Source organism: Equus quagga, unplaced genomic scaffold, assembly GCF_021613505.1.
Source record: "Equus quagga isolate Etosha38 unplaced genomic scaffold, UCLA_HA_Equagga_1.0 153_RagTag, whole genome shotgun sequence".
Lineage (NCBI taxonomy): Eukaryota > Metazoa > Chordata > Mammalia > Perissodactyla > Equidae > Equus > Equus quagga.
Window position 1 is genome coordinate 808,719 of NW_025796915.1, and position 21,993 is coordinate 830,711.

General features: G+C 44.4%; 1 protein-coding gene across 9 annotated transcripts in view; it reads right to left on the bottom strand.

Moving 5' to 3' along the window:
* Positions 1–8,277: 8,277 nt before the first annotated feature.
* LOC124233076 (inactive tyrosine-protein kinase PEAK1-like) overlaps positions 8,278–21,993 on the bottom strand; it is a 294,861-nt gene continuing 281,145 nt past the window's right edge. For all 9 annotated transcript variants that reach the window (XM_046650173.1, XM_046650164.1, XM_046650166.1 and 6 more), the window contains one exon: positions 8,278–15,016. In XM_046650173.1, coding sequence (XP_046506129.1) covers positions 13,853–15,016 — 1,164 coding nt within the window. In that variant the 3' untranslated portion in view covers positions 8,278–13,852. The remainder of the gene's footprint in view (positions 15,017–21,993) is intronic.

A 21,993-nucleotide genomic window follows, 5' to 3' on the forward strand; every position in this document is an offset into this window, starting at 1 on the left:
CTGATCACTTTATTGGCACAAAAGATAAATTTAAACCACAGACTCATGGTGAAAAGAAGTTAGTCCTCACTCTCCTCCCAATTAAACCACGAGAAGCTAGCTGGATCCAAGGACACTAGGCCCACTCAATTAACATTTCTTACCATCAGAAAACAATCTAATTCAATTAAAATGTTGCCACAAAAGTAGTTTAGTGACTTTCCCCAAAATAAAGTACATTCGACTGGAGCATTTATTATGCCAAGGCACAGTGTCAGGAGGGGAGCTGACATGACAGCCCTGATGTGGGCAGCAGCTCTGAGGAAGGACGAGGACAGTGGGGGCGAGGATCTGAGCCCCTTGTCAAGGGAGAGAGGAAGTGCCTCTGGACACAGTGACCCCTAATGAGCAGCAGGCCCAGAACCAGAGGGGCTGCCCACAGCCACCTCCATCCTCACCCCCACCCCCACTGCCTATGGCAGCCGCCTTCCCTCTCGGCAGCTCAGCACTGTGCCTGGCACTCTCCAGCAAAGGGTCAAGATTGGGTAGGGAATTGAAGGGCAGGCTTGGATTCAGGGGCCTCGGCCCAGTTCTGTCTCTGATGTGCTGTCACCTTGGGCAAGTAGGAGGTGTTTACAGAGAGGACTGTTACTCCAGGGCTCTCTGAAATGTAGCCAGGAGGTATTTGGAAAGGCGGAGAAGGGCATTTAAAAGCTGCAAGCAGTTTTCTGACTTTTGGAAGGCAGATATTTGAATTTGCAGTGCCTTTGTTCAGCAAGAATCCCTTGATGGTCCTTAGTTATAAAAAGAGAAAGCAGGTTCTCACTCAGAGTTTGTCCTTTTGAGCTAACAGGCAGTGGGCTAAACACATTTGCTGACCTATGTCCTTTAATTCTCATGATGACCCTGTGAGGTAGGAATCTACATTGAAACCAAGGCTCAGAGAAACCAAGGCTAACCACGGTTAGCTAGAGGTGGACGCTGGGGAGAGAGGGGGCCTCTAATTCCCTGGACTTGGGTGGGGCCCCAGAGTCTGTCCTCTTGAAAAGCTCCCTGCTGACTCTGGTGCTCTGGCCTTGCAAATCTGAAATCCCTACACCCACTCGCCTACTGGGGTCACAATTTGCCCGGCACCCCAGTTCAGCTGTGGTCTCAGAAAAAGGACAGAATGGATTAAGCCCCTTTCCTATTCAATTGCATCTACATTGTCTGAACCATATGCACTGTTACCAGCATTGTATATAAGCTTTAAAAAGACCTCTGTAATTTGATAGGCAGAAAATGGGATGCCAACAATATCACCCTAATTAAAAAAGAAAAAGGCAGAGGAAACAACACTTGCAGCATATACAGCAAAAGTTAGTGATGGTCACTTCTGGATGGTGACCTAGTGGGTCAATTTTATTTTCTAGATTTTCTACCATAAACTTACATCACTTTTATAATTAGAAAAAGCTATTAAAATGGTTTTTAGATATGCCGTCTTAGTTTTTCATTTCTCTTATTTCTAGAAAGGTTAAACTTTTGGATTCTTCTGTGACTTGTCTTTCTCATCTCTCTATCAATTGGCATTTTGTGTTCTTAATGATTTTTATAAGCTCTTTATTACTAAGGATTTTAACCCAAGGTCCGTTATATTTGTTGAAATAGTTTTCCTGGCTGCTTACTTACTTCTCAATTTTGTTTCTAATGTTTTCAGTGGACAAAGGTTTTCTCATCTTTATGTGGTCAAACCTATTGATCTTTCTTTCAGATGCCTTCCATTGCTTTTTAACTTAGAAAGTCCTTCATTGAGAGATAAAACAGACATTGACTTAGCATTCTTTCTAGTTCTTAGGGTTTCTTTTCTTTTTTCTGTCCTTTGTGGCATGTAGCTCTTTGCTTGAACTGTTTGGATTTATTTTGGCTTGCAGCGTGCAGATTAATTTTCCAAACAGCTAACCAATTGTCCATGCACATTTTATTGGATGAGGCTTTCTTTCACATAGTGATGTCCTACTTATCATGTATTACAATTTGATAGATATTTTGTGTTTAGGTTACTTATTCTGTTACATTGATCTATTCTTTCTTTTTTTTTTTTTTGAGGAAGATTAGCCCTGAGCTAACTACTGCCAATCCTCCTCTTTTTGCTGAGAAAGACTGGCCCTGAGCTAACATCTGTGCCCATCTTCTCTACTTTATACATGAGATGCCTACCACAGCATGGCTTTTGCCCAGCGGAGCCATGTCTGCAACCAGGATCCGAACTGGCAAACCCCGGGCCACCGAGAAGCAGAATGTGTGAACTTAACTGCTGCACCATTGGGCCGGCCCCCTGATCTATTCTTTCTTGTACCTGTATCACTCTGTTTTATTGATCATAGCTTTTTCACATGCAAGCCTCTCAATTTCAATAATTTCTGGGTTTCTTTCACCTATTTATTCTTCCAAGTGACTCCGAGAACCATTTTGTAAAGGACAAAAAAAAAAAAAGGAAAAAAAGCCCCATTGAGATTTTTAATTCTAATTTCATTAAAATATTTGAGAAGACAACATGGTCTTTCTACCCACCCTGATGGCTCATCTCTCCATCTCTGCATTGCCTTCTGTAGTTCTGGAGAGAGTTTTGTAGTTTCTCATATTCTATTGGTTAGCCATTCCTACAAGTATGTGACTGGATGCCCAGAGAAGTAAAAATAATAAGAATAATAAGTTTACACATCTGTGTTATACAATACGATTATTTTTAGGGAGAGAAGCTGCCTTTTAAGAAATGCTATGGAGAGCCCGCTCCATGGTGCAGTGGTTAAGTTCACGTGCTCCGCTTGGTGGCCCAGAGTTCGCCAGTTCAGATCCTGTGCACGGACCTACACATCAAGCCATGCTGTGGTGCGTCCGACATAGAAGAACTAGAAGGACTCACAACTAGGATATACAACCATGTGCTGGGGCTCTGGGGAGAAAAAAAAGAGGAAGACTGGCAACAGATGTTAGCTCAGGGCCCAACTTAAAAAAAAAATCACAGCTAACTGCGCTGAAAATCAAATAAAAGCACAATAGTGTCACTTTGGGAAAAAAAAATGCTATGACCATGAGGTCTACTGAGGTCGGCCCTTAGGTGAGCTAAGTGAGAAAAGCACTTTGCAGAGTGTGGTACATATTGTACAGGGGTGTGTGTGTGTGTGTGTTGGGTATGTTTGCACAAGCATGGAGCATGGGGTTGAGTGCTTTACAATCCTGACTATCATGACCTGTTGGGAATAGAGTGGGTGGGTGAGCGGAAGGCAGATTATTAACCAAAAAAGAAAACAAGAAAGGAAGGGAGGAAAAGAAAGTTGCCAAAGTAGCCAGTTAACTCTACAGTGGCTGGTGGTCACTCAGTTGCCTTTTTAGTTCCAGAAGCAGACCTGAGAGGCCCCCTAGGAGGCATCTGCTGGCTGGGTGTGGCTGGGGTTTACTAGCTGGACCAATTTAACCCCTCGTCACCTGCAGAGGTGGGGTGGAGGGGGGCAAGTTGGCTCTGGGGCCTCTTGAGCAGGACGCTCCTGAAGGCGGCCAGAGCCTCCCTCTCCTCAGTCGATGCCCTGTTCCTGGCCAGCCAGCCCACAAGGAGCTGGGGATCTAAGCCTTCCTTGGCTGCCCCAGGCTGTCATGGTTGGAGTGAACCCAGACCTATCCACTGGCACAAAAAGAGGCCAACAGACAAAGGCTTATGAGGTGGTGGGAAGAGAACTGGCTTCTGAGTCAGCCAGGCTAGGTTTGAATTTCAGCCGTACCACCTAGCAGCTGTGCAGCCTTGGGCAAATTCCTTACCTACTCTGAGTTCCGATTTCCTAATCTGCAGAATAGGGGTTATAGGGCTGTAGGAGGATTAAATGTGAGGAAGCCCAGCCCAGGGTCTGTGCACAGGAGCAGCCAGGAGGAGTTCTGTCCTTCATCCCTTCTCTTAATCTGAGTCAGACCCCGAGGAGAGAGATGAGGAAATAAGGCAGAGCAGCTGAAGGTAAGGCCTCCCCCAGGCACCCACAGTAAAGAAGACACACAAACACACCAGGCTAAGAGCCAAATCTGATTTGTGGATGATTTCAGATGTGTGAGAGAATATTTCCAGCTGGAGTACCCCAAAAGCTTCTTGGCTGAATGGGCTCCTGAAGAACGGGCAGGAAAAGGATGGGAACAATTTGGGCACAGACAATCTCAAAGTGTGTCTGACGGGGCAGCAAGGAGGCCAGCCTGGCAGGGTGGAGGCTGGTGTGGGGGTCTGGGCAGCAGCCAGCATGATCAGGTGGTGGAACTTGGGCTCTGCAATCGGGTTGTCTTTTCTGGGCACCAGGAAGCCACTGATGATTCTGGGGTGTCAGCAGGAGGGTGAGGGAGGAAGGCTACAAACTCCCGAAGGCTGGGAGGAGGAGCCAGACTGCCTGAGGATGAACCCCAGTTCCCGCACTAGTGATTTGGGGTTTGTCTTCTCATCGGTAAAATGGAAGTAACTCTAGAGGCTACCTCACAGGATTGTTGTGAAGATAAAACTAAGCTGCTTCATGAGAAGCATCCCCTGGGCTGGCTTCTAGAGAAGACGGATCCCTTCACCCTGGAAGGCATTGCCTCAGTTCTCCAATGCATTCAACATCACCCCTCCCCGGGGCCTGGGGACTTTCAGGTTCCTTGACGCCTTTTTCAGACAAACCACTGATGAGCCTACCCTGCTGGGACACTGGCATTCTGAGGAGAGGACCACCTTCCAGGTCCTCAAGCTGGGACACTCGCTCCCTCTGCAAGGCAGGATGAATTCGCCTGAAGTTGGTTGGAGGTCAAGAAAGTGGGCAAACTCAGGGGTGCAGATGCTGGAGGTGGGGCCAGCAGGGCCTTGCCCTTTAAACACCATCCCTTCAAGGCAACAACCTTTCCTACAGAGGCCACTCTTCTTAGGCTATGGCCAGTTTTGTTTGAACCCACAAAACACTTTTCTCCCTTCCCCAGCTTCCTTCTGAATGCCTCAGATGTGCTCTGCTTTTTAACAACTCAGGCGGGAACATTTGCACAAATGTTACCTTCTTGACCTCTCCTCCCAGCTACCTGTCTAGGAGGGGATGGCAGATGAGGCCCCATTCTACACGAGTGGAGTTCACAGAGGTTAAGAATTTTGCTTAAGAGCCCTTCAAACCAGGTTTTGGCTTCCTGGAGGCAGGGAGAAGTTGTGGCTAGCCCAGGGTAGTGCGAGAGGGACAGTGGTGGGCAGTTTGGCCCTGTGTCAAGGCTCCAGCATGTCTTGGGCTATACGGCATCTCTGGGGCCCAGAGTGGGCTTCTGGAGGTCTTTGTCTTTGTCAGTAGGATAAACATTTATTTGGCCCAGCAGATGGGCCTCTGGTTTCCAGGGAAGAAAATTCATTCCAGACCCTGGCCTCATTCCTCCAAACTGCTCCCCAGGCACACAACAGTGGGCAGGTGCCTTTGCCCCTTGCTCCCCTTCCAGCTGGCACCCACTCTGTCCTCTCTGCCTATCAGAGTTGGGGAGAGCTCACGCTAGCTTTGTCCACCACTGGGGTGCCAGCACATGGCACTTAATGAATGAAAGAACCCATGCAGACATGGCCTGCCCTCCTGCAAGGCTCCACAACTATCCCCAGGAAACTCTCTGCTGAGCTCCTACAGGTCTCCCAGTGTCCTGGCCACACACGTGGCAGGAATGGGGTGGAAGAGCACCAGACAAGAAGTCACACAGATCTGGGTTCAAATCCTGGCTCTGATTAGTTGAGTGAAAAATAGGCAGAATGGAGTCATCTGGTGGGGCCATAGTGTGGATGAAGTGAGGCTGGGCATTGTCAGTTAACGCTCTCACTTGGTTGTAGTCTGGGAGCTCTCAGGAACAGTGCTGGGCCGGGTCCACAGAGGTGCTTGGGAAAGGCCAGCTGCCCTGACCTTCTGAAGCAGGAGGCTGAGGAGAAAAGCAGAGTCGATAGAAGCTGAGTAGTTCAGAAACCCAGTGCTGAGGAAGGGAGGCCTGCAGAGCCTCATGCTTGAGGTGAGGTTCTGTCTCTAGCATCTGGTGGCATTCGCAGACCCTGGGGGCCAGAGGCTGGGAAGGCTGTGGCAGCAGGGCTGGGGTGGTTTCAGATGTGCCCCTGGGTCTCTGGTGGAGTGTGGCACAGGGAGGAAAGGTGCTTGGGCTGAGAGAGTGGAACATGAGCCACAGGCTTGGAGGTTTTCACTCTGTCTTCAACTTCCAATGGTTCTAGGACTCCAGCTCAAGTGTGGGATGCTGAATGATGGGTGGTGGAGGTGACAGACCCACAGAGTTGAGAGCTCCACTCCCTTGACAAAGATAGAGAGCCCTTCTACTCCTGCGTCCCATCCTCTCCCGCCCCCGTGCAGATTCCCCAGGAGTCCAACACCCATCCCAGCCCTGCTGTTATTCTCAAGCTGAGACAGATGACCAGCACCGCTCTGCCTTCTGGGTGCTTCCACACACTTTCCAGAGCATGTGTGGATCTCCAGGAGGTCAGGGGTTGTGTCCAGGCAGCCTGTTTCCACTTAGAGATTTTCAAATGTGAGAGAATTGGATCTTGGCAACTGACTCCCTTCCTCCCCTCACCCGGTGTGAAATCCAATTTTTAAGTTTTAGCTGTAATTGCCTTGAGCCACTCTTAACAACAACTTGTGATCTGCCAACTGCAGTTCTTGGCTCCTAAGGCACTAATGAAGTCCTTTCCCTCACAGGGCACAGGCTCACTTAAAAGGAAGCATAATTTGCTGGGCCTTGGAGAGCAGGCAAAAAGCTCCTGGAGCGGAGGGTATACACTCACAGACCCGGGTACTGAGAGAGCTCCTAGTACCAGTTATCCCAGGTAGGAAAGACCCACATTCTCTGTGGTCTGGGTTGAAAGAAGCCAGTTTGCAGGCATGTGGAAACCAAAGGCCCTAACCAAATGTCAGTGGTCCACTGCCTCTGGATGACCCAGAATCAGAGAGAATGGTGGTCTTGCCGAGGACCCACTAATGGAATTCCCAGGAATGGATCCCATTCTGAGCAAAGTGATGGAGGGGAAATAGGATGATTTCTCTCCAGGCTCTCCAGTTATACCAAAGGAAAAAGTGACCCCATTGGAAGAATAGAAACTCTGGGTTTCTCTGGCCTTGCTCCACCTCACCTGGAGTCTGGCTAGGGCAACGCTGAACTGGTCCTACCATCCATGCCCAGACCCTTTACAGAGCCCCAGGTTGGCCACTCCTGCCAGCAGAGCATTAGATAGCAACCTAGTCCTAGTGCACTCCATCTCTGTGGCCCCATGACCTCTCAGCCCCGACTGCCTGCTTCCTTCTTTCGTTCCTCTCCCCCATAAGCCAATGTGCTATACTCACAAGTAGGAAGAGCAGTTTCCTTGGCTCCTCTCCGGCAAGCAGGTTGAGAACTGCCGCAGGCAGAGCCTGTGTCCTGGGTACTGTCTCTCGGGTTTTGTTGCTGACCCTTACTCCTAGACCCAGGCAACACAGAGAGAGCTCTGAGGCCCACACCAATATGGGTTCTGCCTCCTCAGCAACACAAAATTTGAGCATGGCAATTACTTTTCTGGATGCTTTGATTCATGTCTGCATTAATTCATATGCTTCACCATGTGTGTAAATTCCAGAGTGTTTGCTAGCAGAGAGGAACAGAAACACTGGGCTGGAGACAGTGTCCATTGCAAGGGGTTTAAAGGTCTAAAATCTGGTCTAAGTTTAGATCTACTTGTTTGCACTTTCATCCATTCTACGTTTAATAATGTGGCAGCTGTCGCTACCACTGCTGACTGCTGACTCTTCCTGCCTAAGCCAGGTGGTCTCCTCTTTCTGCTACTGAAGTGACTGGCATATTAGCTTGTCTGCCTTTGTGAGGACACTGTGTGTGACCGTGTACCTTATGAAATAGGCAAAAGAAATGTGAATTCTGAAGCAGACGATGCTGTACAAGGCCCTGCCTCTGCTCCTATTGTCTGCACAGCTCTGAGATCTCCACTGAGGGGGTCGGTCAGAGCCAGCTAACCAAATCTCTCATAGTACAAACCCAGAAGTCTGGATGGTGACTGGCCACTAGGGGGTGATCTCACACAGCAAACCTGCAGCCTTCTGCAGTCTGGGGAAAGCCTAAGTCCTTCACTTCCTCATCACAGTCTAGTTTTCTCAGATGAGGGAAGGAATGAACAGAAAATACAATTCAGGTCAGCAGTGAATGAGGATCCAAGAAAGCACACATCCGGGGGGCAAGATATAACCATGTCCAGCATGTCAGTAAGGAAGAGTCACCAAAAGGACGAATGCTTGTCTGGTTTTTGGGGTATATTAAAATGAATTTATTTACACAGTAACATGATGCCACAGAGAACACAGCAAAGTACCACAGCAAACCAAAGGGTGGTGCCACCTGGTGACAGAGGGGACCTTTCATGGGTAGATTTATACAACTCTAAAATATCTAAGTAGAGTGGTGAAGCTCCAGGAAAGAGCAAGAGAAACAAGATTTTCAAATATAGAGTGTGGGCAGAGTCATGGGGAAGTAAAGAGAGATTGGAATGAGGATTGCCATGATGCAAATCACTGAGAATGATGACATCTTGCTTCTGCCCTGATCTTATGCCAAAATGCCCTGCATATCATCAACAGAAAATCCCAACCCAGTGTGTTCACACATAACACTTTAAAACTGGTAAGGGAAGGGATAACCAAGCGGTATTTGGAGCAAGTTTCCTGAAGCAGTGTGGTTTATCTTTCAAAAATGCTACCCTGAAGCCATAGGGCTGGTTCAACATTCAAGTTATTGTGAGTGCACACACATACTTTCCACACACTATATGGGCAAAATGGATTTTCCACAATACAATAATATTCATAGCAAAATATATGACTCTGTACTTCTGCTAGGTTAAAAAACTTCCAACCTCTTTTGATTCCCTGAAACTTTCTTGATTTAAAAAAAACATGGAGGTGAGTGGGATGGGTAAAGGTGAGAAGCTGAAATAAACACAGAGGCTCTCTGGAGTGGGAAACATGTAATGGGATGTCTGGAATGCAGGCCCCCACAGCCCACCTAGGTGGGGAAACTTCTAGCAATGGCTGGTGCAAAAACCTACTCTAATCTCAAACAGCTGCAGAGAGGTGTTTAACAGCTATAGCACCTTGTATATTCTGGGCACTTATAAATATTAAATGGTGGTGATGATGGGAGGTAAACACCTCTGTAAGAAAGTTTATAAAACCTATTACAATTTTTGTTAAGAAATTTCCCAAGAGTTCTTTAAACAAACCTATTGAAACTACCACAACTCTTAAAAAAAATCCTCAGCTGTCAGTATCACATGGATATGATGTCCCCAAGCTGAAGTTTAGGCAATAGCCACAGTCACGTCAAGGGGAGAGAGAATAGTTTTTTCTCCTTAAATATTGGGGAACTTCACAATCTGCCCAGGCTTTCATAATTATCTTCTTCTTCTTTTTTCCCCCTAATACACAAAATAGACTTTTTTTTTTAACAGGTGTTTTTTGAAGATGGATTATTTTATCAGCCAAATACCTTGACATGGAATGTATGTGAATTCTCCTCCCATGGCATCTATCATAACTCAACCTCATCACCTTAGAAGCATCAATACAAAAAGGCCTGATTTCTTTGGTATTATCTCTATCTAGGATCTTGCATTGCAGCTCTTCTGGCTTCCTTATGGCATCACTTTTGGTCCGTGGAACCCCGACTCTCAGTGCTGCTGCAGCACGGACAGCTTGACATCAGTGTACACTTCAGCAAGAGTGGCACTTGGATTTGTCTCGGCACAGCACTTAGGGCCTTTGAGAGTTTGAGCTTCAATGAGGTAAAACTAATAACCCAGTTACTTGGGTGGCCATCCTGTTCACTCATTAGGCTGGACCAGAATTTTCAATTCTTACCAAATAGTGAGGGGAATAAAAAAAATGTAAGTTGGCCTAGGGGGTCAAGTTCCTCTCTCCCTCCTCTGCAACTATGTTCATACTTTATTTATACATCTAGAATAATTTGGAACATAGTGCAGTATCCTAAGTCCACCCCAATTTCTGGGACTAGCTTGTATTTTTTCAGATCACTATTGGTACAATCTAGGGAAAAATCCTAGTTGCAGGTTACCAGCAAAACCAAGTCCGGTTTCTTCCCAGCCAAAGTATTCTTAATTCAAATTTGGGAACCTGAGTGCAATCCTTCTATGCCTTACTATTTGGTAGGCCCCAGAAATCTTTCATGGAAATTTCACAATGCTAGAAACCTTTAAATATAATTTTAGGTGGTTTTATTCCCAGAAATAGCATTAATATTTCTAGAAGTTTAGGTCTCTTGGCTTAGAGTTTTCTACGTTCACAAACTCATTCTGAGATTGGAAGCAAAACTGGACCCCACTTAATCTGACAATGAAAAGCTACTCAGACTCTTAAAATCCTAGCAAATATGTTTCACTTTTAGCCCCTCAACATCAGTAGTGTGGGTGCTTGTGTCCCCGTCTATATCTCACCCTGTTCACCTTCAGAGGGCAAAACCAGAAACCCACTGCCATGCTCCTGGCTTCCACTTCTAACGTAGCCTAGGGGTTGGTGAACCTCATTCAAGATTCCTTTGTTGTTGATTCCACAGGTTACAATTCTTTGTGAATTAGCTTCTAGGCATCACATTAGTGTACATATATCACAGGGGCTCTCCTCAGGCTAGCACGGGGGAATCTCTCGTGTCCTGGTCCTCTTTGCAGAACGTCAGATTCTCTTACCTCCAAGATGAGGTTATAGCTCTAACAAGGCACTCAGCTATACATTCAGTCTTGGTCTTGGCTCCTCCAGCCATATCTTCTTTCTCTAGCACTCAAATATGTCAGAGACATTGTTCTTGCTCATGTGGCTTAAGGAAAAGTTCCAATAGCGGCTGAATTGTTCAAACTCTCAATATAAACGGAAGACTCTATGGTACAGACCTCAATGGAAAGGAAAAAAATTTCCAATCAATATTGAAGACAAGACTTGATGTAACTGGGAAATCTTAAAGTGCTGTACTAGTCATAATCCAAAACTCATATGTATGTATGTATACATGTCTGTGTCTGAGGGTAGGATTTCTTTTCAGTTGATGAATGAATTCAAAGTTCCGACTACAATTAAAATGGAAATGTAAAAACACATTTGTGGTAATAGTAGATTGACTGAATTTCATTACTTTGAAAAATACTCTGAGGACCACCTGATGTAGTACTTCTTGCCTAGAAATAGTTATTTTGTCATTCTGCTCTAACCTATAACACTCTCTTCCCTCCCTACCTCACATTCCTCGGCCATCACTCAGAGAAAAATTAATCTAGCCATCTGTCTCTGGGAAGCCTGAGGCCCTTCTCTGACTAGTTGGCATTCATCTTTTGCCATTAACAAATCTGAATATGCAAACAGTACTGAACACATCAGATATGAAGAGGTGCTTGGTTTACCAGTGCTATAAGATAATGGTAGTGGAGGGTATCCATGCTTATAACACTATAGAGTTAAAATGAAGAAGGCTGGATCCAAGTTAAACAGAAAAAAAAAAAAAAGGAAAAGAAAAAGGATACCTCGAGAACAAATAGAGGGATGAGGGAACATTCTTCATTAAATATAAAACCTTATTAAATAGTCAACATTCAAATTTACAAGGGCAAGGCACCACAAGAGTGACATTGAAAAAGTGTCTCAATATGCAAACCATGGGCAGAGAGGGCTGCTAAGGGAATGTGCTGGCTAACATGGTCAGTGGTCTGTGTGTTGCTTCTTCAGTGTATAATTATGCAAGGAGTTATGTGCACGTGGGCTATGCTAAAGTGAACCAAACACCAATCTGCTAGACAAGGCGGAGCCATGCCACAGGACACTAAGAGAGTGGACTGCTGGCCTGCAGCAGCATGTCCACCCTGTGGCCATTCCTGGGTCAGAGCCCTGCACTCTGGCTAGAGAAGCAAGACTCTTTGTGGGCCAATCAACTCTCTTCCTTGGGATTCCTTGCTGCTGGCCAGGAGGACAGGGACATCCTCCATATGGAGCCTCACATGTCCCATTCTCTCTAAAAAAAAGAAGGAAAGAAACAAGTGAACAATAAAATACATTCTTCTCCTTTCTTGATCCTCTTTGATATAGGCGAATCATATGAAAGGCTATTAAAAGTTTACAAATTTCCTAAAGGCCACTAGTGTGCTATCTAAGTAATACTGCACAATCAGTCTTCTTTAAGAAAGCGCACTGGTAGATGAGGGCTCCCTCACTGACTAGGTGCAGAGAACATGTCTATCAATCCTGCCACAGGTTGCTCCCCCAGAGGCCTGGCCCCTACTTCCAGCATGTGTATGCACACACACGGGCACACACGTGCACACACACTCACACTGTCTGAGTGACTCTTGGGATTTCAAGGTTGAAGTAAACAGATACTCACAGTTTTGAATAACACAAGCCACCCCCAAGCCCCACGGCCAGGGTGGAAAAAACACTCATCTTTTAGCGCAAATATGTGCCAAGGGAAGAAGGGGAGGATTTCTGCATATCTTGCTTCAGGTGAAGTTGCAACATAAACACTGTAATATATAGCCAAAAAAAATACATAAAAATTGCACATATATCCATAGGAGAAGAGCACAGACCTCATGAACAGTGAACAGCTCTCAACCAGCCACCTCAGCAGTCAAAATTCCCTGTGAGCTGTCCTCCAGAGCCATTTCAGAGTCATAAGGAGCAATGTGACAGTGCAACTGGGAGGCAGTCTCTCCATAAAAGGTCAGCATTCTACGGAGGACGTCATCATCAGTGGCCTTCTCCCTCTCCCCTGCCTTCTGGCCATCCCAATAGCCAGCAGCAATGTGCCCTCTAAGGAGATCTTAGAGCTTAACTGACAGCCATTTCATTCGGGACTGTTATCTACAGCATTTGGTAGACTAGTTAATACTGGCTACTAATAGAAGGAAGCTGGCCAACACTGACAGCTCTGACAGTAATCAAAGAACGATACTTTAAGCTGTTCCCCTGATGGCCCCTAGAGAATTGCACATGCAGTAAAATCATCTCCTTGTGTCCTGCTGGCTATTTATAAGATCTGAACTGCACTCCATCTTGGTGAGGCACTGGTGACACCATCTTGGGTCAGCTATGTAATGGGCCACAAGTGGATGATAAACCCAAACTTCATTGGCAAGTGGGGAAAGAGCAGAGGTAAAGGAGAATTAGGCAGTGGCAGCAAAAATGAGACTGTTAGGGCTGTCATCCATGCAGTGTACCCACTTATTGATAAGAGAAGTGAAAATAGGTCCATGACCCAAGGGATAGGATCTTTTCTTGTCCTTCAACTATCTATTGGAAGAAAGGCTATAGTCCCTGGAATCAAAACTGAGCTGATGCTAAGGATGGCAGTTCTGCCAGGTAAGAAAGTCAGTTACTGATACTTTAAAGGAAGAAAGTCTGTCATGAGAGCTTACTGGATGATGGTAAAACTGGTTAAATCTGTCTATTGCTAGTGAGAATAAATAGTTGGTGTTAAAAAGACAGATGATATTCAAAATTATGGAGGAACTGCACATAGCTCACTGAGTTCATCCCTTCAAGGATGTGCATTTCCATTTTTTACCTGCATTTGTGGGACAATTAGGGCGGAAGGTATTCCAAAGGAAGGCAACTACTTATTTGTGCAGTTGAATTTCTATAAAGTTAAGACAGACTCAGTTCTCACTTGATGTAGAGCTGTGGATAACCCTTCTGAGTGGACTCATCTGTTCATGGACAGAGATGGAAGGTTTGTCTCTCTTCTTTCCTTGCATTCTGTGTGAGTAGTAGGAAGGGGAAGTGCATGGGTGACTTGAAGAAGGTGAAAATGAAGTAAAAGCAGCAGCCAGGACACATTAACGGTGTTGCAGGATTTTCACAATATAACTGAGGGAGTCTGGAGTGGCAAAAGCCAAATACTGAGCACAAAGCCAGTCCTCAAGGCTGACTCCACCCTCCCTGTCCAAGGACTTCTCAGCAAACTTGATCATCAGCAGTGTTCGCTTGATGTCTAGCCAGTTTTGGAGCAGGGCATTCCTCTGCATTGGGCTGGGGGAGGTGGTGAAGGTCTGGAAGAGATCTTCCCGGGGACCCCAGAGGAGACACTGGAGGATGCCTTTGGCATCTGAAATGAGGATCCGCTCAGAAGGGTTGGGATTCAGGAGGCAGCTGGCCAGCTGCTGCAGGCCCCGGGAATAGGGAGAGCGGAGTGGGATGCGAGGCAGGTCTGCTCGAGTGTATTCCTTTTCCTTCAGCTCTGGGTTCTCATCGAAGGGGTTGGGCAGGTGTAGCATCTCATAGATGAGGATGCCTGTCTGGAACTCATCACACTTTTTATACTGGGTGGCTGTTATGATCTCTGGAGCAAGGCGGGACTGGTCCCGGAGGATCTCAGGGTCCACCAGATGGCTCTTCTGCTTGGCCTGAGAGAAGTTGCTTACTATGAGCCTGGTGGGACAAGATGAGGTGAGGTTGAACTCTGCAGGCCCAAGGCCACGGGCGGTTCCCCCAGGCTGGTAGTGGACAAGCAGCAGGTTCTCCAGACGTAGATCGCAGTGAGTGACATGGTAGGGTTTGAGATGTTCAAGGCCAGAGCACAGCTGTAAGAGCAGCAGACACACTTGCCTCTCATACGAATCAGGGCTTTTCCCATGCTGGGCCAGAGATTCTTGCACAAAATCAGCCACCGTGAGATAGGGAACCTCTCTGGTGATGACTACAACGTGGCTTCTCTGCTTCCTGCTAATGACTCCCTGGCTTTCTTTCTGGGACGACTCTGTTTCAGAGCAGGACTCTGGGTTTTTCCCATCAGTTTCTCCTTTCACCTCTTCTTTAGGTTCTTTCCTTTCACCCTCTTCCTCTTCAGGGGCATCAGGATCCTCCCAGGGAAGCAGACGGTTAGGGACTTCAGCAAGGAAATGACCACAGTCCTGCTGGATGTTAAAATGGACAGCCAGACTCTGCCGGACAGCCAAGCTGTGATAATACTGCTGAGATTCTTTAGCTTTGCTCTTACAGATCTGGAAGAAGAAAGCAAATAGCACAATTTAAAATGCCCACTTTTATAATCAGGCTTATGATGTGTAAAGGAGGATTAACTGGAAGGTGACTGGTTAGGAACAAACAGTGTTATAGTGAAGTCTTCAGAAAGGGTCTTGGTAACCCTGTGCTAAGTGACAGTAACAATGGCAATAACCATTTTTCATGGCTGTCTACATGCTTAACACTTTATGCATATTATCTCTAGTCTTCATACTAACCCTTTAAAGTAGGCTGAGGATCTAAGAATTAAAAAAAAAAAAAAAAAAAGTCCAGGGCTACTGGTTTGCAAACTTAAGTCTGTCTAACACCAAAGCTTGCTCTTTCCACTATACCCTGCACCTCATTTAGAAGATAGAACAACAAAAAACAATTTTTCACCGACTTTCTGTATAGGTTTACAGCCCAGACTTACACAGCGGATCAATAAATGGCTCATAAAGTAGGCCAGGATATCTTATTTTATTACTTGTCAGGAGAGTGACATACAATTGGCCAAGTGAACTGCAGGGTTTCCTAACTTTTCAGTGAAGGTCATTGTGATGATCACAACTCAGGCACTCAACGTCACTGGCCGGATAGAGATAAAGATTTGAAAGAAAAACTTGTCTAGTCAGAGCAAAATCAACATTTCAAGGGCAGGACTCTGACTTCTATGCTTTCTCTTAACAGGCCTCACTTAAGGCCCAATATTCAGGCAATAAGGCCTTTCAAAGAGAACTTTATTAGATGGTTATGGATCAAGGAAGAGTTCTTTTGATCAAAAATATTAGCCAAGAATTCTATATACTAAAACAATCATTGTATTTCTAGGATTAAAGGATTAGAAAAGCGAAAAGTAAATAAAATCACCCCGAAATGGATTATCCTCATGATGTGATGCGGACGAGCCGCCAATGGAAGACAGTCTCTAACACTAGCTCACAGATCATAACAGCCCGGTGAGGGCAGCTCTTCCGTGACCGTGTTAACTGAGGAACACATTTTCTACTCTTCCTCCTCAATAGGAGCAGCTGCCATATTTCACAGACATCAAAGCCTCCCAACAACAGGCAGTGTCTAGTGTTTACACTGCCCATTTATTGCAGTAATACAGAAAAGAAGCACATTTTAAAAAGGATTTTCTAGTCATTTTTACTTAAGCAAAATGCACATTTTCTTAGGAGGGTGCTGATGGGTCCCCAGTTTTGAGAAGCAATAAACTCCGATTTCCATTCAAATAGACAATAATCATAAAAAAGAACCAAAGGCAAAGGAGTACTGGGGGAGAAGAGCATCCTTCTCTCATTTACCGCATTTATACATATTTATTACAGTTAGAGACTTGATACCAGTGATCAATGCCATAGAAATATATATACATTTCTCTCTCTCTCTCTCTCCATAGAGAGAGAGATCTGAAAATGAGTTCAAATCTTCTACCACCTACCTAAGCAGTTTGACGGCACACTAAGCATTTCTTCTTTAAGCAAACTTCTGGTCTTGAAACAGATATATCCTCCAGCTCAGTTCAAGTTCAAACATATCTTTCACAAAGTATTATCTTTGGAAAGCTATCAATGTCTCAGCACATGCAGTATAATATATAATCCTATATGCTCATCAATCACAATATGAATTCTTTCTAGACTGTACTGTTGGCAATATTTCATATTTATGTGTCCCCAGGTATTTAAAAATCCTACACTAGTCATCATTCAGTTTGTATAGGAGTTGGATCCAGGACACGGCACTATTAACCCCATTTCCGATTTTAATCATTTGCTCAATATCACATTGCCTGCTGGAATGAAAGTTCAAAGGTCCCAACTCCTCAGTCTTTGAAAAGTCACTTAAATACCACTGAGTTTGGCTGAATGAGACTGTGTAGTTAAACTAGCTGTCATGTGACAGAAAGGACACTCACCAAGGACTCCGAAGGCCTGGGATTTAGCCCTGCCACTAGCTGTGTAACCTGGGGCCTTTCACTTAATTTCTCTGGGTCTCAATTTCCCTAACAAAGGGAGATAATATAAAGAATATTGAAACTACTTTATAAGGCAGTTGTGAGAATTAAATGAGATCAAGTATGTAGAGCATATTTGTAAATCCCAAAGTGGTACAAATGTAACATGGATAATGACTAAAACAATTAACAACTTCCAAATGTTAAAAGTGATGAAATATTAAAGAATCCTCATAATTTTTCAAACAAAGAGAGAGAGAAAGAAAGAAAAACGCATCTTTCCTCTGAGTCCTGAGAGCCACCTGACCCAGCAGGGAGGCTCTCTGATGATGGGTTTGGTAGAGGGCAGCTAAGGAGGGACGGCTGAAGTTGAACACCTCCATGAGTCAGAGTCAGAGTTAGCCCTGACAGACAAGCCAAGACCAGCAGCATGTTCTCATCCAAGACAGGCCAACCTAAGGCTAAGAGAAAGAGAACTGTTTGGCCATTCTGTAGTTTTCACTATGCCAAGTGGCAATGAAAAAAAACTTGCCATCTTATGGCTTAGCATTAGAAGCAGAGAAGATATTCTAATTGTATATGCATGCACGCACGCACAAACACACACACACTTTTATAAGATTCCTCAGAGCTTTGTGAGTAGATAAGAACATGGATACTACAACAAGAATTTATGTTTAGCTTCACAGATCAACCTGAGATAAAGGTTCAAATGATTTACGAAGAAGAAATGATAAATTGTTTAGTTATTTTGGATGTTCTGAAGGAAAATGGCCTGCCTAGATAGCTAATCTGAGTAGGTGGCACCTCCTTATCTCTTCATCTTACAACATGTAGGCAGGCTGAAGAATAATGAGTCATTCTAGTTTTAAGGGAAAAGGAAAAAGGGAGAAGACTGGAGTGTGAAAGAGGAAAACAAAATACTAGGGCTTTTAATTGGTTCATAACCATGAAAACAGTTACAACCAAAACACAGACCTATGGAGATTTCCATGATAGGATTTCTCATATGATGAGTATCTCATAAATCTTTATTATGGAGCCTGCAATGATATTAATTTAGGAAGGAGCATTATATTATTCTATGCACCACATAGTAGCCATTTTTCAAATATTAATAACTTGACTCCCCTAGTTTTAAAAAAAACTTAAAATGACCTGACTTCAGATGATAAATTTCTAGTCCAAAAGTTATTTCAAAAAACAAGGCACTCTTTCTAGAACAAGTGCACAGGGTTCTTCCTGCTGCTTGTTGTTTTTTCCTTCTTCCCTTACTCAGTATTTTCTCTACTAGGGATCAAAGTTAATTCTTCTTGGTCTCCTATTTTCATTTATCTTTCTTGAAAGGAATTCACATTCCTCCTTTATAAAGGGTAGCTGCCTTGAACTAGAGGAGTCTCAAGAAAGATTCCACTCCCCAAGAATGAATTCCACAGGACTCCTAGGAGCCCCCAAATTTTGAAATAGGAACAAAACTGGAGCTGGAATGGCCCCATATTTTCATGTAAGATTCCTTCTTTCTATAAGAGAAAATCATCTCATATATTATTTTTTTGACTATGTATGGGAAAACCTATTTAAAATGTGGCCAATTTTGGCAGATTCTGTACTGTTTACATTTTTTGAATGGGAAGAAAAATGCTATGAGAGCCTGAACCACAGTGACACTAGAGGGAGCTGCAATATTAATACCAGGAGTCATTTACAAGTAAACTGTGCAGCAAGAGAACAAAACCAGGCTGGTAAAGGTTGACTCCTATAAAATATGCCAGAGGTCCTTTTCCTGGACAAGTTTTTGGTTCTCTGAAGGTGGAATGCCAAATTCATGCACAGGGAAAGCTTCGTGTGAAGAGCACAAGCTGGAGAAGATGCCCATCCTGGGCACAGTGACCTTGCCTGCTTGCCCACTCACAGGGCACACCTTCCTGAGCTGCTCCTCCAGAGGAAGCCAGAAGAACATCAGAATGGACAGCCAGCCAGCTTGGAGTTGCACACCCGCCAATGTGGATAAGGCACTGTCACAAAAACAGAGGCTTGAGGGGAAGATGAGTCCTTGTCTGAGTTAAAGATCAGTGAGGACAGAGAAGCGGAAGGAGAAATATTGATTCATATCAATTAAGCATTCAAAAAGTATCTGATGGATCCTCAGCACTTCTCATCTGTAGGACACAGCATCCTAAAGCAATCCAGCCAGAGTCCCAAATACAGTGGGGTGGGGAGCCCCTTAACCACTGATAAATCATTTGTTGGAAAATGGCAAAAAAAAAAAGGCTTCCAGAATCAGAGCCAAATTACCCTCTCTTAAGACCTTCTCAGACCCAGGTCAAAACACACAATACTTATACAATCCTGATCTTAGTAGGGAAACAGAGTTTGACAACTGTTCCTCACATACAACCTGAAAAATTTAATTCTAAACATTCATATCAGTACAGGGGCTCATTTTCTGTGTTGCTCCTGGCAACTGCTCTGCATACCTTTGAGGCAAATTTGCCATTAAAAGCATTTCTGTTTGTAATAATCATCTTACCCTAGGCAGCTAACTTAAAAAGTAGGCTGTGGGGGCTTTGACTGTAACGCTCCATTAAAAGCAGCTGGGAAGGAGAAGACAGCATTATGTTTCTAATACTACTTACCCTTTCAGAACGCCTACAGTGCCTGGGACCTACGAAGAGGATGTACATCTTGCTACCCTTTCAGTGTTGGGGAATGGAGCAGATATTCAGTTTAAGGGAACAAAGTAGGGAAGTGGGGGGAAAAGTTAGACATTTGGCAAAACAGGATGGCGTGGCTATGGAATAAATCAGTTGCTGAATGGAGTCATATTATCCATTCTTCTTGACTCTTCCTCCCAAAGGCTCCCTGAAATGCTGATGTTTGGGTGGTAGTGGGGGGGGGGGCGAGGAGGAGGGGGGTCCTGCTCTCTGTCCTTTTTCTCATTGACACACTCCTTTCAGCAACCTCATGGCTTCAACCATCTTGACATACTGCTGACTTCCACATCTACATTTGTAACCCAGATTTGTCTCTGAGCTTTAGACTCATCTATACAATGGCCTACATGATTTCTCCTCATGTTTGCCCCATCCCATAGATGCCTTAAACTCAACATAACCAAACCTGAACTCTTCTTCCCGCCAAACCCTGTTCTTACAGTATTCCCTCTCTTGGTAAATGACTTCATTATCTGTCCCACCATCTGGATGAAAAATCAAGTTCACTCTGGATTTCTCCTCCATCTTCATTCCCTACATCTAATGAATTACCAACTTCTATTGATTTTGGTCCCAAATAACTTTCAAATTATCCTCTTTTCTTCATCTCTATTGCTACCATTATCACTTGCCTGGACTAGTACAAAAGATTTCCAACTTGTCCCCCTGCCTCTCATGCAACTCCCCTCAAACCCACTTCTCACATGGCCACCAGAGACACCTTTCAAAACAATTGGATATCACATGCCTATATAAATTTCCTAGTGGCTCCCCATTATTTTCACAGTCCTAGCCTGGATTCCTTTTCCAGTCTTATTTCTCACTCTCTTCCACTTTCGCCACATTGAACTACCTCCAGCCAGCCCCACTCCTACCCTTCAGGTGTTCTCTCTGATTGCGGCCCTTCTTCACCCTTCAGCTGTCTGAGGGATTCCTACTTATTCTTTCAAGGCCCTTCCCACATGTCACTGGTCAAAGAGAAAGTGTTAAATACCCTAAGCCTTCTTTCTGTGTTTCTTCTATATCTTGTACATGTCTCTGTTATTATAATTACCATATTTTTAAATCTATCTTAAGAGTAGATATTTGTATCTTTAGGGTCCAGCACAGAGCAACGCACGTAGCATATGCTCAATATGCCTGTACAGAATATCAAGAAGGGCAACATCTGATCCGGTGTAGCCACAGGGTTTATTTACTCAGAGCAGCTAGAATATATCAACAGCTTTTATGAAACAGACGAAAGTTGGCAAGGTGATGGGGAGGGGACAATGGCAGACAAATCTAAGTAATAAACACTCAAGACCTGACTACACAAGTAAGTAAAATCTGAACAAAGAGGGCTGACTCCGGAGTCCAGTCTGCCCTGCAGTAGTTTTTCACTGCACAAAACTACACAAAACAGCATTGCTCTTCATCATTTCATTCAATTTTCTTTCGTTTTCTCCAAAGAAAGCAATAATTACAAAATAAAGGACTCTTCAAAAATACTCTATATTAGCTCTTATTTTTCCATTATGGGCCCAGTCGGCTTAGTATGCCTTCAGCCTAGTTCCACTTTATTAGCAGGGAATCTCATTTCCATTTCCGCTATATATTTTACAGTGTCTCAGTTAACCTTAAGTGAGACGGATATTTTTGGGAATAAATTGTAGAAGGACAAAAATGAGAAACACTGAACATCACACACACTATACCACCTGTGGTAATTTTGTCACATTATACAAAAAACTGCAAATGGGAGAGAGTATAGAATGAAAACCTGCAAATTCTAAATTGATATCCAGTATTTGGTACAACCTTGCCCTAAGAATATAGGCTGATCGCTGACTGACCTCAATTCCATGATCTGCCTAGGAGGAGTATTGCTTCACTTGGTGCTACAGAGCTAAGATACACACACACTCAGTGCTGTTACAAATATATTCGAAATGGATTAAGTATTTAATATACAAATGTTGTCTGGGCCCCAAGTACTCAGAACTCCATGCTCTAGGAATCTGCTATGAGATCTGCCAGGTAGGCCAGGAAATTTATAGCTTGAATTGCTGCAAAAATGTTCACATGCCCAAAAAAGCCATTTTGGAGTCTAGAAGAGAAATTCAAGAAGGCAATTGTATAAGATTTTACTTGTGACTTGTACTCATTAAATCTTTTCACGTTCCCGCTCAGCATATGGATCAGAAGAAAATCACTTGTGTTCCTAAGCCAGTAACTTAGGCTGACAGAATGATGTCCAGGATGTTCACACTAGAGAAACTGAGGCACAGAAAAGTTCAATAACCAGCTCAGGGTCCAG